At 36.9% G+C, this 17,895-nt stretch overlaps 1 protein-coding gene across 4 annotated transcripts in view; it reads right to left on the reverse strand.

Annotated features, from left to right (window-relative positions):
• The window catches only part of LOC108705424, a 47,814-nt gene that overhangs the window by 28,826 nt on the left and 1,093 nt on the right, over positions 1–17,895 (reverse strand). For 3 of the 4 annotated variants that reach the window (XM_018242299.2, XM_018242298.2, XM_018242300.2), the window contains exons 2-6: positions 15,558–17,682; positions 15,013–15,127; positions 8,086–8,168; positions 4,193–4,254; positions 3,103–3,250 (exon numbers count right to left, since the gene is read on the reverse strand). In XM_018242299.2, coding sequence (XP_018097788.1) covers positions 3,103–3,250; positions 4,193–4,254; positions 8,086–8,168; positions 15,013–15,127; positions 15,558–17,682 — 2,533 coding nt within the window. Of the gene's footprint in view, positions 1–3,102; positions 3,251–4,192; positions 4,255–8,085; positions 8,169–13,230; positions 14,312–15,012; positions 15,128–15,557; positions 17,683–17,895 lie in introns of those variants that run through there. The other variant, XM_018242301.2, reaches the window with a different exon arrangement.

Below are 17,895 nucleotides of genomic sequence, written 5' to 3' on the forward strand. Positions count from 1 at the left end.
AAATATATGTCAGTTCATGGTGCAATTTTGCTATATGCTATGCATTTGCAAAGGAAAGCATGACACTAACACATGGCCTATCAGTAAGCCAACCAGGTGTTCAGCAGATCTATAGACAAACCAATTATGTCTTCCATTTTCTTCCCAATTTTTAAATGCTCAAGTGGATGGGTCTCTATAACCTCAAATTCCTCTGCAGAAATGTGCCTAGTAGAGGGGAATATGTATGCTGAGAAACAGTTATAGCATTGATCTGTATACACTATAGTCTATCAATAGTATAGTATATACTATTGATAAGAAGGGATTGGGCCAGCCAGCCTGAGATATAAGGGCTTATTCATGAAGGGTTAAGCACAGGAAAACTAAGGGCCACAAAGGAGTATCAATTAGTTTTAAATAGAGGGATGTTTAAAGGTGTCATTTAGAATAATCACCACAGCCCTTCCCTTTAGACTGTATGCCTATGCATAGGGCCTTCCTCACCTCTTTGTACCTGTATTGATTGTGATGTTTGTTACTCCATATATTCTATGTATGTAATTCATGTGATGTAGTTGTATAATCACAGTTACTTTACAGTGCTACGCAATATGTTGGCGCTATATAAATACATGTTAATAATAATAATAATAAATAAAAGCTCAGATGCCCTTCCAACTTTCCACACTTCTCTACCTGCCTTTAGTGTATTGCCAAGTGTCTGTGCCCTGCGGAACATAAAATGTAAACATTTGAACAAAGTCCAAAGGGAACTTTGATTTTCTGTGTTGGTTTAAAGGAGAACTAAAGCTTAACTAAAGAATTAGCTAGTAATGTTGTACATTATGTTGTGGGCTTCTGTACCAGCCCAAGGCAACAACAGCATTTAGCAGTAAAGATCTGTGTCACCAAAGATGCCCCAGTAGCTCCCCATCTTCTTTTCTGCTGATTCACTGCATATGCTCTGTGCTGCTATCACTTACTGAGCTTAGGGACCCACTCACAGTATACAGTACACATAGAATAGAAATGTCACAATATAAGGCTGATTAGTAATTAATACAGATAATTACTACATGGCAGCACAGAAACCAGTGCAACTAGCATCAGAATTTAATAATCAACCCTGTAGCATCATCTTATATTACAGACAAACTTCATTTTCTGCTTGATAATTTGCGACAACCCCAAAGCTTAGCTTCTCAACAGCTGCTCAGAACCCACTGAGCATGTGAGTGTCGCAGACACTTTCAAAGATGGTGACCCCCTGGACAAGTTTGAAGTCCTGGATCATTGCTGCTTTTGAGAAGCTGAAACTTTAGGCTGGTGCAAGAAGTTCAGTATATAAAATATGGCATTTTTAGCCATATTGATTTGTAGGGTTTAGTTCTCCTTTAAGCACATTATTATTACGCCAAATCAAGATTCATTACAGATCAAAGCTATAAACTGTATTTTATCGGGGTGGATTTAGTTATTTATTGCATTCGTGTTTTTACTCTTGCATTAGCTTCACAATATTCTTCAACTTCTAAACAATGATCAGTAGTCACTCAGGCTAGCTAACCTCCCTTCTGCCGCAAATGAGCGAAATTAAGCTGGGGTATGTGGAACTACCACACGGCAGACCCTGCAATAAAGGCCCTCTTCCTGCTGCAGTCTACTGTAATTTTGCCACTGATTTAAGTATATACCATAGGGAACTGCTAATTTGTTCAAAATGCATAGTCCATGGTTTTTGTATGGTCATGCACTGTTTAAATATTGGACTGCGGGTCAGAAGGAAATGTACAGGATATTCTACTGTAGACTAAGGAGAGAAAATTTTGCTAATCCATTAAGCATTACATCACTTTAAATTAGCACTTTCCCAAATTTTGTTGATTGCCATCGCTCTTTAACTTGAGTTTGTTTTTCAGGTCAGTGCTATAAAAAAACAAATGCTGAAAATAGAATTAATCCTGAGAAATAGCCAGGTGTACTTTGTTATGTATTGCTTTTGCTCAGGTAAGATTAGAAAGTGTTTTGCTCTTCAAATGTTTGATAAATATACACAATATGGTCAAAAAAGTCTAGGTACCTGCTTGTCCAGCACCTCATTATGAAAGCAACAGTATTGATATTTTATTCATTTACAGGGGTGTTCACCTTAGAATTCACTTTTAGTATGAGACTATTTGTAATTGGCTTTCATTTTTTATTTGTAGTTTTTGAATTATTTAATTTTTTATTAACTGCTCTCCGGGTTGCTATTACAGCAATCTGGTTGCTATGGCCAAAATTACTCTAGCAACCATGCACTGATTTGAATTGGAGACTTGAATAGGAGAGGACTTGAATAGAAAGACAAGTAATAAAAAGTAGCCATAACAATACATTTGTAGCTTTACAGAGCATTTGTTTTTAAATGGGATCAATGAACTCCATTTGAAAGCTAGAAAGAATCAGAAGAAAAGAGCAAATTAAAAAAAACTATAAAAAATAAATAATAAAGACCAATTGAAAAGTTGCTTAGAAATGGCCATTCTACATCAAACTAAAAGTTACCTTAAAGGCAAACACCCCTATAATGTTATGCAGCCTCTGCTATTTGGGGCTTTCCACTAAATTCTGGAACATTGTTGATGTAATTTGGTTCTGTTCTGCCACCTTTACATCACTCCGGTCAACGTTAGCATTGAGCATGGTGTAGCTTTTATGTTTAACTGCTCACTAATATTAAAAAAATGCTACTGACTTTAAGTTCTTGAGCTTCTAGACACAGTTTGAAACTCAAAAGCTGAGAAAATGCAATTTTAGGATGTGTTTCTACATGTGTTCCTAGATACTTCTGAACTACTGTATATTAGCATCTTCCACAAGGGTGACCTGCAATTTCAGCTGGGGGGGGTGTAAGCTCAAAAAAAGAAATGACAGTTGGGGCTAGGCCCCCAAATTATGCCACTGTTCATACCCATGTTGTCTCTGCAGATGTTCCAGATTATTTGCTTATCAATAAAATTCATTCATTTTTAGTAGAAGTATATTAATTTGTCATCAAAAAACCGCAAGTATACAATATAAGTGCATGTAAAATCAGACGGATATTGATTCAGTGAATGGTTTCATGAGGAAACTTACATAAGCTGGCATCATTTGCAATATGACAGAATCTCTGGCACACTTGAGCAGCCTTTGAAAGATCTTTGTGTGGCAGCTTGGAAAAAATGAATATCCATAGTTCATCTGGAAGCAGGAGCCACATACAGCCACTGTCTTTCTGAGTGTCCTGCAAACAAAATTATAGGGCAACTTGAAGCCACAATACGGTCTATGTGCATAAGAAGAAATACAACTGACACTGGATTTTTATATCAAGCATTCCGTGTCATTGCAAGAAAAGACAAAAGCACCCTAAAGAATGTGAGTAAAGCTGAAATATTTTATTTTTATGGTTGAAGATGCACTAATAGAGGCTGAGGCCTTTTGAAAAAAAAAGCTTTTTCAAAGGCCTAAATCTTCAGCCTTGCCTGTGATTTGTTCTGACTTTGTTTCTGACAAATTAACTTAACAAAAAATTCTTTGTATTTTGTTGTATCAAACTATATTCTGTGAATAAAACACAGGCATAGGCTTGTTTGAAGTTACTTCAGGTGTTGCTCTCTATTCATGTGAGAAAAGCATTACATCTGCCATTTGAGTGAATGTCCACAATATGTTGATCATTTCTTATTAACAGGCTTGGTGTGTTGTTCCAGATATTGCAAATCAGCAGCTCCCTGCATACAGTCCACTAAATCTGCCAATCAACCAGATGCACCCTATCAGTATGAAGCTGTTTATAACCTTTGAGTCAGCTTCTTAAACTAAAATAGTAGAAGCCACTAGACCCCACACACCTCCACACATCGCTGCATAAGAATGCTAATTAATCGTTAGCTGTAGACCCAAGTTTAGCATAACAAATATAAGGCTCATAGCACATGAGGAATATTTGCTACCAGCATTTTTCAGCTAGTACCAGTGTTTCTTAGCCGAATGCCCAAATGCTCCAGAGGAATCTGTCATTAGTTTTTGTTTATAACCTGAAAACAGTTTGGTGGCAGTGATGGTTTGTTTCCATCAGAATTAATGGCAGGTTCACTACCAGGATTCGGCACTTCTCTTCCATCTGAAAAATGCCAGTATAGAATATGTCCCATATGCAATGAGCCTTAAGCTTACATCTTACCCATTTTGGCATCTCATTAAATTTGCTGTATTTGCCGCTGCCAAAATGTTCAGTCCCAGCACCTAAAACAAAAAAGAAACTGATTTTTACACATGTGAGAAGAGCAGTTCAATCTACATATTTATTTGAAATACTTGATTAAATTGTTTGTTTTAAAAGTTAATGTCAAAAGCATTTACAGTATTGGGAAATGTTTAAGATTTGGATTTCACAATTCACTTATCTGTTTATTCTACCAGATAATATCATATAACAAATACCATATTTATTATATGTATGGATCATCTTCTATAACCCTCGTACGTGGTGATGTTATACTTGGGCAGTCTGGCCCTTGGGAATTTCATGACACACAGTAGTCCCAAGCATTTCATAACACACTGCGAAGCCCATTCCATGATAGACACAGTGACAGTCCCCTGCCCAAGGAATTACTATTCTCACTCCTTCCGGCACCTTGCATTTCTATACCCTTCACCACTTAGCTTTTGTTCCATTCTAGATTTCTTTTCTTTCCTTTCATTACTTATTCTGATTATCTTTATCTTCACTCCCCATTTATTCTGCTTGTTCATCTTCTATTCTATTAAGCTCTCCTCCTTTTAATCCTGTGTCCTCTTTCTTTTTCTGCCCACTTCCCACTTTTTTTGGGACTGGAGCACTTCTCTCACACAGCATTGGACGTGTGGTGCGAATAGACAGTGCAGGTCTAAATTTTAATGTTCTGCACTGTCCAACCATGCTGCACATTCAACAATGAGGGGAAGGAGTGCTCCATTCTAAAACAAATTATAGTCAGTTCTAAATATTCTACTGCCTAAAGCTTTCTATTACTCCAGTTGACTACAATATAATGGATCGTGTACCCTCATTGCATGAGGCGGGGCCCAAGCTGGTGCCTAATTTGCCTCATATGTAATACAGCCCTGTCTGTGTGAAATGTGCGGTTCTTGTTAATAGATATGTTTATTGGCTGAGGAAAATATTATGCCTGCTGGAAATCTTTGTATCAATTTAACCAGTATAACTATATACAGGTATGGGATCCGTTATCCAGAAGATAGTTATCCAAAAAGCTCTGAATTACTGGATGGTCATCTCCCATAGACTCTATTTTGATCAAATCATTCAAAATCTTAAAAGATATTTCCCTTTTCTCTGTAATATAAAAATAGTACCTTTTACTTGATCCCAACTAAAACTGAATTAATCCATAGTGGAGGCAAAACAACTGGATTTATTTAATGTTTAAATGGTTTTTTTTAGTAGACATAAGGTATGGTGATCCAAATTAAAGAAAGACCCCTTATCCAAGATTTCTGCATAACAGGTCCCTTACCTGTATAACAGTGACATATTTCAATTCAACAGCCCTGAATAATGCATTGGTACAAACCCAGTGAGCTGGGTTTCAGAAACTATATACACAGCCAGTTTCCCATTTATTAAATTGTTAAACCTTAACCACTCTGATGAAAGCAATTCAGTGGAACAAAGGATACAACTGATGAATACGCTTTGTAATAGATGGCACTGAGATGAATATATCTAATTACATTTAATATGCTCTTTCATTTATTCTTTCATTTAGTCTTTTCACGGCCAAATTACTTCTCCGCTTTTTAAAAATCTTTTCTGTGTTTTCCTTCACATAATTACTGTTAGGCCTATTATGATTTACTCAGATAGCACAAACATGTTCTTACAGTTTTCATATAACTTTACAGTAGGTTAAAGACAAACAATAATGGCAGAACATATAAACTGTTATTCAAAGGTAGCTGAGGGATTTCAATGAATAATAAATAAGGTATTGCACTCATTCTACCTTTAGCATCTATTCCTATATTTTATGTATGTTTGATGCAGCAAAAATACAGAGTTGTTTCTTATAATTTAAAAAAATATTACTTTAAACCAAGGGGAAGAATCATCCACTTAAAGCTTTGTGCCTGGCTTCTACATGGAACAATTAAGCCTTAATTTCTGGGGGTTATGACAACTCTGCATATAGTATTTCAGATGGTGCTGATAGACAGAAAGGGGAATCAGTCAGCAGAGCAACTTCCAGAATCATCAATGTGATCTCAGGCCTAGTCTGCGAGTAGCAAACAGTATACACCATTCACGGCAGTTGTTGGACAAAGGGGGTTTCCCTAACCTAACCATACCTCCCAACATTTTAGAAATTGAAAAAGGGACAAAAACATTTTTGACCATGCCAATTTTTGTGGCCAAACTCCCTAATTACCATGTCCATTTTACAAAATTTGGCAGGTAATGAAAGTCTGAACACATTTCTGTGGTTTTTAGGTGTTACTACAGTTTTGCTAATGTGCTAAGGTGAATTGCCCTTTAAACTGTGAGTCTAAGGTCTTCCGAGAGACTTGCTTATCTTAGATTGTAAGGGCTCTTACTCACTGGCGTTCTGACCTGCGCTCCCCTGCGTTCCGTTTTTTGGTGTTCAGCCGCAGGGGAGCGCAGGAATAGACGCATGTCATTATTTCAAATGGGGCTGTACTCACATAGGCACATGTAGGCGCTGAACGCAGGAAAAATGCAGCATGTTGCGTCTCAACCTGCGTTCGGCGCCTACACGCGCCTGAGTGAGTACAGCCCCATTTGAAATAATGACATGCGTCTATTCCTGCACTCCCCTGCGGCTGAATGCCAAAAAACGGAACGCAGGGGAGCGCAGGTCAGAACGCCAGTGAGTAAGAGCCCTTACAGAAGTGTCTAAGTATCTATTCTGGGCTCTCTGCCAAAAGCCAATTATGTAAGAAACTTGGTATCTTTTTCTGGCTGTTCAGTGCAGGAGATCAAAGAGAAAGATGGCATTTCAGTAACAAACCCATGACTATGGGCTGAGCTATCAAAATCGGGACTGTCCTGCGAAAAAAAGGACAGTTGGGAGGTATGCCTGATACAAAAAAAAAAGACTGACATTAAAGGTAAAATATAACCTCCATTTTTAAAAGTGTTCATTCGGTTGGACTTATGTAGAAAGACTTAATATACACTTCCTGAAATAAATATACATTTATTTTTTACACAGACCCACCTGATAACACAGACTAAGTGACAGCAATTTAACTCCGCCAAATTTGAAGATGGTCGCAGAAAAGACCAAAACTTCAGTTAATTCATAAATATATTTTACATACACTTGCTCTGGCACTGAGGTCATTACATTTTTGGGAGTGTGACAATATATATATATATATATATATATATATATATATATATATATATATATATATATATATATATATATATATATATATATATATATTTACTTACTTCCCCAAACTCACAGCACTCACGATACGTGGATTAACCTTGCCTGGGTGCATGCCACGATGTTTCAACATGTAGTCCTCCCAAAAAGCTGCTGCACTCACAGGACTTATCCAAAATATAAATACTTTTATTTAGAAACTAACGTTTCGGCTGTGACCTAGCTTTTTGGGACGACTACATGTTGAAACATCGTGGTATGCGATCCATTATCCAGAAACCTGTTATCCAGAAAGTTCAGAATTATGGAAAAGCCGCCTCTCATAGACTTCATTATAATCAAATAAACAAACTTTTTAAAAATGATTTCCTTTTTCTCTACAATAAAAAAAACAGTAGCTTGTACTTGATCTAAACTAATATATAATTAATCCTTATTGGAAGTAAAACCAGCCTATTGGGTTTATTTAATGTTTACATGATTTTCTAGTAGTCTTAAGGTATGAAGATCCAAATTATGAAAAGATCCATTATCCGGAAAGGCCCAGGTCCCGAGTATTCTGGACAATAGGTCCCATAACTGCATATATATAAAAAGTGATAAAGCCATTGAACATGTTCAATAAACATTCACGTATTAAAGATATTTTGATTACCTGCATGATTATCCCCTTGATTTTTATTGATTGAGGTCCTTTTTTTTGCTTCAGCTGAATCTGGTCTCCGAATATCAGGTGATCTGAAATGCAAGATACAAAGATAAAGAAAAAAACATTTAAACAATTATAAAAGGTTCCTTTTATGGTGTTATTATTCTTATATATTCTTTTATAGGATTAAAATTCCATAGAAACTCAAATGCCTAGTTAACTTTATTAAACAGCTGTTTTAGGTTCAATACCAAGTCAGGACAGGTACAGTATATGATCTATTATCAGGATTGCTGGGGACCTGGTAGTTTCCAGGAGGAGCACTGCTGCCATGAGGGGAATTGAGAAACTCCTGTGTAAGTCCTGCATAAGTACAGAAACACTCCTGGTTTCAAGATAAGGGGTCTTTCCATAATTTGGATCTCGACACCATAAATTGTATACAAAAATCCCCATACCTGTATTAATTTCTGTTAATTTGTGATGATCGATCATTATTGACATGGGATCACTTTTAGCATAACGTGTTTCTTCCCTAAGGCAAGGTGACTTCTTTTGAAAATGCTGGGTGAACAATTCATTGCAAGGGCCAGGTGTTTAGAAGTTACTGTCAGTTCAGTATGAAAATTGTTTTAAAATTACAGGGTATGTGTTGAGGCAACAGGTGGACGAACAATTGAGACAGGTGACTTTTGACAAGAAAAAAGTATTTAAAATCTTAAGAGTCTATGTGATTTTCTGATTTATCAGCAATTACTTTATTGTACATATCATACATATACAGAATTTTAACATTTGTCATTTTAACATTTCAAATGATGGTAGCTCTTTACTATTATGAAGAATAAAAGGCACAGATAATAAAAGGCACAGATATGTAATATGACATTTGTTTGGTCCCCATACAAGTTCCTGGTACTCCATGCTCAGGGTTTTTTTCAAATATAACTACGGTATCTGTCTAGCATTTTGGGTTAGTAAAACCAGGCCAGCCGCAAGTTATGCCATAGTAAAGAGATTTGTTACAACCCACTGCATCATATACATACCTTCTACAAAAGAACCATTAAAACTTTGCAGCAATTCATTTGTATTTGTGCAATAAATATTGCTGGTTACAGCTGCAACATGACCGATATTTTAACAGTTAAACAATAAAGCACTTCTATTGCTGTATTTGGCAGAAGAACATCTAACAATATAAGAATGCAAGTAGAAAATAACGCTGCAATATCCAAACATTGAGCAAAAGCATATGGTGGAATCAGCACCTCTACAAGCTTGCAATACCATTAGTTAATGCAGTTTGTAAATTACATTTGATAAACTGGTTCTGATCTTTATTTGACCATACAATAACAGCATAATGCAACTCCAGTTTACATTCAGATGAACTGCCTAAACTATTTATTCTACTGCAGTGTAGTTTCCATTCCCCTACCTCTAGATAGATTTTTGTTGCTAGGAATTCCTGTGGTGTTACTGGCTACACCTGTACCATTATGTCATAAAGTTATGTAATTTGGTTGAAAAGCAGCAGCTTCAGGTGTTCACACAGCTAATTGCAATTGCAAGAGAGAGAGCTGAAATAACTGAATTCCTGTTAACTGATAAAGCACTTCTGCAGTGAGACGTTTTCCTTTTAGGAGAGGACTACACGGACGTTTTCAGTGCGATCCGACGTGCATAGTCTGCATCCGACAATTGGATCAACGCTGCGACTAATTTATGTGTGTCCTTCTCTTGTTTGAGCTGTCTGCCATTGTCTCTTCATTATATGTAGATACAGCACTGTACTAAAATGATTAGTGATGCAGTAAAGTTTGGACACTTTCTGCAGGATCTGATTTGGCCAAATTCTTAGTGCCAATTCAGCCAAACTGAATCTAAACCCTTATAGTCATATGACTATACACCTAACACCTAAAGACAATTGGGTTTTGGGGGGGATTTTTCTCCAATGTCAATATGCAAATTTAGGTTTGGATTTAGTTTTAGTTTGACCGAGACTTTTGTAAAGGACTCAGAATTGGGCTTTATGGTAGCCAGGCAGCTCCATTTGTCCTGTCATATACAACAATGCATTGTCTTGTTTGGTTAAGCATTCATTTTCAAGGTATAGTTTGCCTTTAAGACAATTGCTTAATGGCTTTGTTTTTCAGACACTCTGTGGTCTGATGGAAAATACTGGGTGTTGTTGTAGTAGGTTAAACACTTCTTAAGGTTTGAAGCCATTCTTGTTTTACAGCTGGAAAAAATGTTGCCATAAATCAAGGCATGAAATATACCTCTGACCTTTTTTTCCTAATGCACACAACATACAGTAAATACAGTACATATGCAGGTAAAATTTATATAAAACAACTGTAGAAAACTATTGTACTTGTAATTCCTGGCTCAAAATCGATGTATTCCTGATCATTAGTTTACATTGCATTCTGTATCTCAGTTGAAATCTGTATCACCAACTTATTTATTGTATCTAAAGGTGGCCATAGATGTTACAATTCCGATCTTTCCTGGAAAAGATTGTTAGTTTCAAACACACATGTAGAGCTGAATCGTCAGATATACAGGTAGAAACAATATAATTTTACCTGTATCTGACGATTCAGCACTAACAATGTCTATGTTCATGTGCCTTCAAAGGTGCCTGATCAAAATTTTTCGGCTAGCCCAATTGATGAGCTGTTATCCAAGTCTTCTTCTGATATTGGCTGGTTCGTCTCCCACCATACACACAATGAATATCGTATGAAAATTTGTTTTGTATGATATTATTGGTGTGTCTATGGCCACCTTAACACCGTGGCCAAAACCAGTTGTAGGGACATTCCTGGACCGCCTGAGGCAGCTTTCTGATGTTGGCGGAGGGGTCCAGGATGCTATTGCCTAATTTCCGGTTTTAACGTTACCAGTAGCAGCATGTTTGCCTCCTCTGGTAAATAGTGGGGTGGTGCCGTCTGAGGCGAGTTTCTCAACTCATCTTATTGGTGCAGCACTCCTGACTAGTGGTATTGGTTGACAAGGCAACCAAAGACCAGTAGATATAGAGTTCTGAAGCTATTTTCTTCCATCTTTTAATCCACATGAAATCATAATCGTATGGTGTTTCATTAAAAGGTATAAAAACAAAAATCGAAGTAAATGGACAAATCAGGTGAACTAGTTGGTTCTTTCCTGCTGGAAAGTCCTATTTTGTTCCGTTTTGTCTACTGAAAATCTAAAAATCGTCCATGCTTTTAGTAAACATTTAGCATTTGTGTTCAAGTACAAATAAGCACAGCGGAGCTCAAGGGCGCCATCTTCGGCTCATTGGTCTACTTCGGAAAGTGAGCGCCGTATTGGCGTATGTGAAGTTGGAGCAGTCTTCCGGTTCGTGACAACTGCACATGTGCCAAAGTGATGGAAATTGCAGAAGAGAAGGAAGAAGACCTGAAAAATACCGAAGCACTGGAAGATGGCACCCGTGAGCTCCGCTTCGCTGACTCTGCAACAAGAGGTAAGAAAAGGATTAGGGGCATTTACAGGTGTTATCCCCTGTGTGAGGGGGATCAGGGAGGGGGGACTATGTAGGGTAGGGGTTTTTATTAGTGGAGGGGTTGAATTCTCCTTTAAACAAAAAGATATATTATATAATAGGGGCTTGGAATGTTTACTGGCAGAGCTGAAACATTCAGCTCTGTGACTGGGTCCAGCTTTGGGTTCATCACATATAGTATTTCCATTTACATTTGAACCCTGTTTCCATATTTTGCTTGTGTATTCTCAGCTTCGAGTTTTTTGCATTTTCAAGAGTTTGCATTCATTTGCAAAGGTGCAGTGGCAGAACAATATCCAGTGGAAGATTAAGTAATCCATTGCCAAATAATATACATAGGGAGAGAGGGATTTCTGTTGGTGCATTTATTATTATTATTATTTATTATTATTAACATGTATTTATATAGCGCCAACATATTGCGTAGCACTGTAAAGTAACTGTGATTATACAACTACATCACATGAATTACATACATAGAATATATGGAGTAACAAACATCACATGTTGTTAGCCCTGGGAGGTTAGTGAACACACTTCCGAGGCGTATAGCAAAAAAGTAGTTTGCACAATGTACCCCTTTCTATATTACCCCAGCATACTGTAAAACTCTACACTTACAGATACAGGTATTGGCTATGTTATCTGGAAACCTGTTACCCAGAAAGTTCAGAATTACAGGAAGGCAATATCCCTTAGATTAGATCCCATAGATTTTCTTAAAAAATATGACCTTTTTTTCTGTAATAATAAAATAGTACCTTGTACTTGATCCTAGCTGTACACTGAATCCGAGAGAAATGAAATTTTAAATGTGTGTTAGCACTGAATTCTTTTTAAAGTAGACTTTTTAATTGCAATGAAATCTAGCTCACTAGCACCATCTAGGGTTTCAGGCGATTGTTACATATAGCTCATAATTTATCCCCTCTGATTTTTGTTGCACTGCAACTCCCAATAATCTATGCAGTATAGTGTAAAGGATTGCTGTGGTTCTAGCAAAGCAAGAGCTTGGGACTGCAGGTGAGACTTTCAGATCCAGAGAATAAATTACTTTACAATGAAGCAGCCCAAATGAACCCTATAATTCCATCAAATCAGCGAGTGCTTTGTGTTCCAAAAGATTTCTGAGTTTAAGATCTCACTGTTAGGATATGAATGGTCCTTGTGAAGTATTATACAAAAGAGATTTTAGCAATATTCATGCTTCAATATATGAGTGTGTGTGTGACAATTGTGGTTGAGGATTTCAAACCATTTCAAGAGACTCTTAGAACCCAGCCTAAAACACTGACACATTTTGTAAATAAAAAATGCCCAAAGATAAAGCCTGTGGAGTGTGATGTGTTTACTATACAGTGTATGGTGCTGTAAATGTGGTTTACCTCCTCAGCATTTAGCAAAGGAAATATTCATTTATATCATACCTTAAAATGTAAAATAAAGAGTAGAGTTAATTATCTAGCCTTTTTGCAGTTTGCATTATTTTTCCCACTTGCCATCATGAATGATTATTTCATCATGACTACACAAAAAACGTTGGAGCATCACTATTTTAAGAGCTATGACACACAACCAGTTTTTTTTTTTTTTTATTTAAAATTTTTATTGATTTTCACCAATACAGTATAGATTGCAGAACGTAATGCAACAAAAGGACATCGGCTGAAGTAATAACAAGGAAGGTATCTAGACAGCAGATCAATAAATGCAGTTTCCACATATGAACCAATATCTCAAAAAAGCTAAAGTGACTGTATTGTCAATTATAAAAGGGGGGGTAGGGAGTTGAGAAGGGAAAGATAAAGAGAAAAGGGAAAAGAAAATAAAGAATGGAAGAAAGAAGTCAGAAATAGCAGTGCGTTCGGCCATAAAAGTACATCGAAATGAAGGTAACGTGTCTTACACCGTCCAGGTGCAGTGCCTCACATCGCCATGTTTGTCCCCAGCTGAGGCATTTCCAAGTAACGGGTCCACGGATGCCACTCCAGCTCCTCCTCATAACTTCTATCCAAAAGCCTGGCTCGAATGGACTCCATCACTCTGATCCAATTAACTTTCGTTACAAGGGTCTGTACCCCCGGTATGTGCGGCTTTTTCCAATTAGCTGCCAGTAAAGATCTCGCTGCTGTAAGAATATGTGTGGCCAGTTTGTGTGAACTTTTCGAGTGTATGTCTGGGATTTTCATGCCTAAAAGGAAGGTGTGTGGGGAGGCTTGTATAGTGACCTGGAGGACCTCTGAAAGTAGAGTGGCCACCTTCCCCCAAAATTCTCGGGCGACTGTGCACGTCCACCATGTGTGTAAAAATGATCCCTGTTCTCCGCAGCCTCTGAAACAGTTAGCATGGTCAGGGTTGCCACTGAGTTTACTGATGCGTAACGGGGTATAGTACCATCGAAATATAATCTTATATGCTCTCTCAGCAGAGACTGCACAAATGGACGTCTTTCTGGCCGTATCCCATATGCGTGACCATGTTTTGTCCGAAACAGGAAAACCAAGGTCCTCCTCCCATTTCGTCATGTAGGGTTGGCAATAAGTAGTGGTGTCTGATGCAATGGTGCTATAGAGGCTGGTGATTAGATGGGTCGGGTATGAACGGTTGTGACACATGGTTTCAAAGTACGTTAGTGAAGTGTTCGTGGCGGACTTAAGGGCAGATTCCACGTAATGTCTGATTTGTAGATATCTGAAAAATTGCGAGTGTGGTATGTCATGTTTTTCTCTACATTGTTGAAAAGAGAGCATTGTCTGGTCCGTCAGAAAGGCAGTGAGGGTAGTCAGATTTGCCGCTAGACACACAACCAGTTTTGATAGTAACATTCTATGAATCTCTGCAAGTCACTTTCAAAGCAAGTAAGGATGGCAGGAAGTAACCTATAACCCTCAATGGTTGAAAATGTACGGCACGTGTGCTACTTACTTGGGTTTCAACCCTCAGAGATTTCAGACACTCAAAACATATCCTATGCAATAGAGCTATAGTTATGTTATCTTTAGTAACAACAGAACAATAGTATATTGACTCTTTAAATTTATATCTCCTGATTTTAAATTTTCCCTTATTTACACTACTTTTGTGGTCCCACCAATATATAATGCATAATACATTTCCCTGATTTTATATTTTTCTGGATTTTTGGTCCCCTGAAAACCCTAAATGGCGGTTCTACTGTATTATTTACTGGATCTAAAACTATGTAAACGCTACAAAGGAAATGATTTACTTAAACTAGTTCTATTAGTCTCCAACTCACCAACCAACAATGTTATCAGCACCTTGCATAACAAATACATAATCCACATTATACTTCACTCAGATTCAAAAGACGTCTTCCTTACTTTGGATAAAAAAAAGCCAAATTGCACAAAACAAGAAAAAAAGCCAACCTTGTCTTCAACTCTCCATGTGTGTATGAGGCCCATGCAATACTGGACTTCTCCCAGTGTCTCTTAGAACCAGTCACTTTGGATGCAATATGTATGTCCTTTGGCAGCTTTCTATCTAAAATATTTAACAACACCTAGTTATAAAACAATTGTATTTATTAGATGCTTAATTTCACTTCTCTTTTATAATTTAAAGTATTGAAATCTGTAAAAATATTTTCACTTCAAATTTGTAACAGAGATGAATACTTCCACACAAAACGAAAACATTTAATACAATAAAATGGAATTCCCAATGTTTATTACAATCATGTTTGTCATTGATTTTTGGGAAAACTTTTGATTTATTCATGTGTACACACAAACTAGCACATGTTTTCTTGTAAGTAATTGCAGAAAAAAGTATATAAAAGTATACACCATGTATTAATTCTTTTCCAATAATGAATAGCAAAAAGTAATATATATAGTATGCAATTTGGCACTCTTTTAGGTAGCAGAGTCCTTTTTTAGCACAAATGATCAAAAGTCAGATAAGTCTTTACCTAGGGAATCAATCAGATCTTTTTCAGCTCTAGGGCCAGGTTTTCTCATTCCAAGTTCTTTCAAATGGTTGCTGAATGACGTTTGGCCTTTCCCCATTGCCTGTTGACTATTGTAAACTAACTCCGGTTTTATTGTAACTTGTGCTCCCTCTAAAAAGTGTGTTTCATCTTCTTCTGAATCACTTTCTGAAAGAAACCTACAATTCAGCTCTGCTGTTCTGCTTGGTGAACAAACTCCAATATGGTCTTCAAAAGAGTCTTCACTGGACAAGTCACTTGAGCTGTAGTTGGCTGGCAAAAGTTTTCTCCCTGACTTTTGTTCTTGGCTCTTAATCATCTCTAAGTGGTTCACATAAAAGAAATATTTCTCCAACACACTCTCATTACCATCAGAATTTACATCTGATTTTTCCTCCCATATTGGTTTCTTTTTATCTTTAGCATTTGGATTTGCTGCAGATGTTTCATCAAAACTTCTGCTATAATTTAAAAAGTCATTGGGTCTCCTAGTAAAACACCTTTCATCCTGGTCTCTTTTTTGTTTTATTTGCATTTTCACATCTGTCTGTTTTTCATTCATTTTTGTTTGTGAATCAATTAATATTGAGCCACATTCTGTGCACGAGCTTGCCCCTGAATTGTTTAGGAAGTCACACACAGGGCACAGTTTAGAAGATATGGTGGAAATGTCATCTGGTAAATGCTTAAGTAAGTGGCTGATGTAAGACTGTTCCTCTGGGTTTTCATTGTGTGAACTGCCAGTATTTGACTTCACAATGATATCCCTTCCTGTCGTCTCAGATTCTACAAATCGTTTCACTAAGAATGTTCTGTCTGTCCATGATCCATCAGCGTCTGAGGGATGACTTCTCTCTTCTGACCGTTTATGGTTCATTCCAAGATCTAATAGAAGAGTATCAAGTCTTTCTGTGTCAATAGTAGACACCGCAGAGCTTGCTCTACCTTTAAGTCTTTCAAAATAGGTTGTGTTTATGCCAGAGTCTTTTACTGTGCTATTCTCTGAATCAGAATCCAAAATGTTAGTGTGTTTGACATCAACTATACCTCTATCTCTATGATAATTTTTCTCTTCACAATCAGATTTTGTCTCGAAACATCTATTTTTGTAAGCATTTGGTTCAATTCCATTTCTTTCCATGGATGGAAATGATGCCAATAAATGATCAGCTTCTTTGTCTTCCTGGCAGCTATTCCAGTGATAATTGCTATTGGTAAATGTATCTATACTTTTCGTGTCAGACAATAACGTTGGAATTACTGTCACATTTTGCTTAAAGTGTTGTTCCCCACAAAATATTTCTCTGGTTTCTTCTTCATTAACAAGCTTTTTCATGTCACTGCTGTTACATTCCCCAAAATCATCAGACAAAGCAAAAGACTCCAAAGAGGACAAAAGGTTGTCTGATATATGCACATTTTTTTTATTTTCTAAAGAGTTGGTGAGTTGAACCATATTAAAGGAGACAGATGGAGTTGCACGAGATAGTTTGTATGGATCAACATTTGATTTTCCTTTAGGCTCTTTAGTTATATTTTTTGCCATTGCTAAATTATCTCCAGAGGAAACATCTTTATGGTTTGTAACAGTTTGTGAGTATTCTTCTCCATCACATTTCTTAAGGAACTTTCTTGCCCAACCCATGACATGCTGAAGTTTTTCAGATTCTGGAACATATGCATCTTCCAATAATTCTTGATTCAAACCAGAAACAAAACTGCTGCTTAGAAGACTCCGATGAGATAGTGGTTCCTTAATGCTTGTTCTTTGTGGCCTTGGTTGTGAAAAGGTTCTTTCAGGAGTACTATCAGCTTCATCATTAAGATTTACTTGGACCACGCCAGGTATAGTCAAAGGCTGTTGTGCTTTAGATGAAGGAGTTGAAAATGATCTTCTTGGGCTTTCAGATTTCTTAGGTTGGCAATGTACCAAGCTTTCCTGTATCTCAGGTTGGGGTTTGTCAGTTTCCGATAGGCTGCTTTTAACATTTTTTCCACAAAAATAACTCAGTCTTTTATCACGTAGAAATTTTAGATTACTTGTTCTTGGTGTATCTAATTTTCCCACAGCACCTGATGCATTAGCTATTTGTACTGGTTGTTCCATCTGAAATAAATTAAAAGAAAAAATGACATAAAGAAAAACATATTACTAAAAATAAAACAAAATGGTTAGTGTATACACTGTACTGAAAAAGCATGTCTATTTTTCCTTTGTGGTTTTTCTATTGCTTTAGCCCTACTACATTAGTAGTAGCTGCAGTCATTTTTTATTACTTAATATAATCCATTATTATATAATGTCAGATTTTCAAACAAA

Source organism: Xenopus laevis, chromosome 1L (genome assembly GCF_017654675.1).
Source record: "Xenopus laevis strain J_2021 chromosome 1L, Xenopus_laevis_v10.1, whole genome shotgun sequence".
Lineage (NCBI taxonomy): Eukaryota > Metazoa > Chordata > Amphibia > Anura > Pipidae > Xenopus > Xenopus laevis.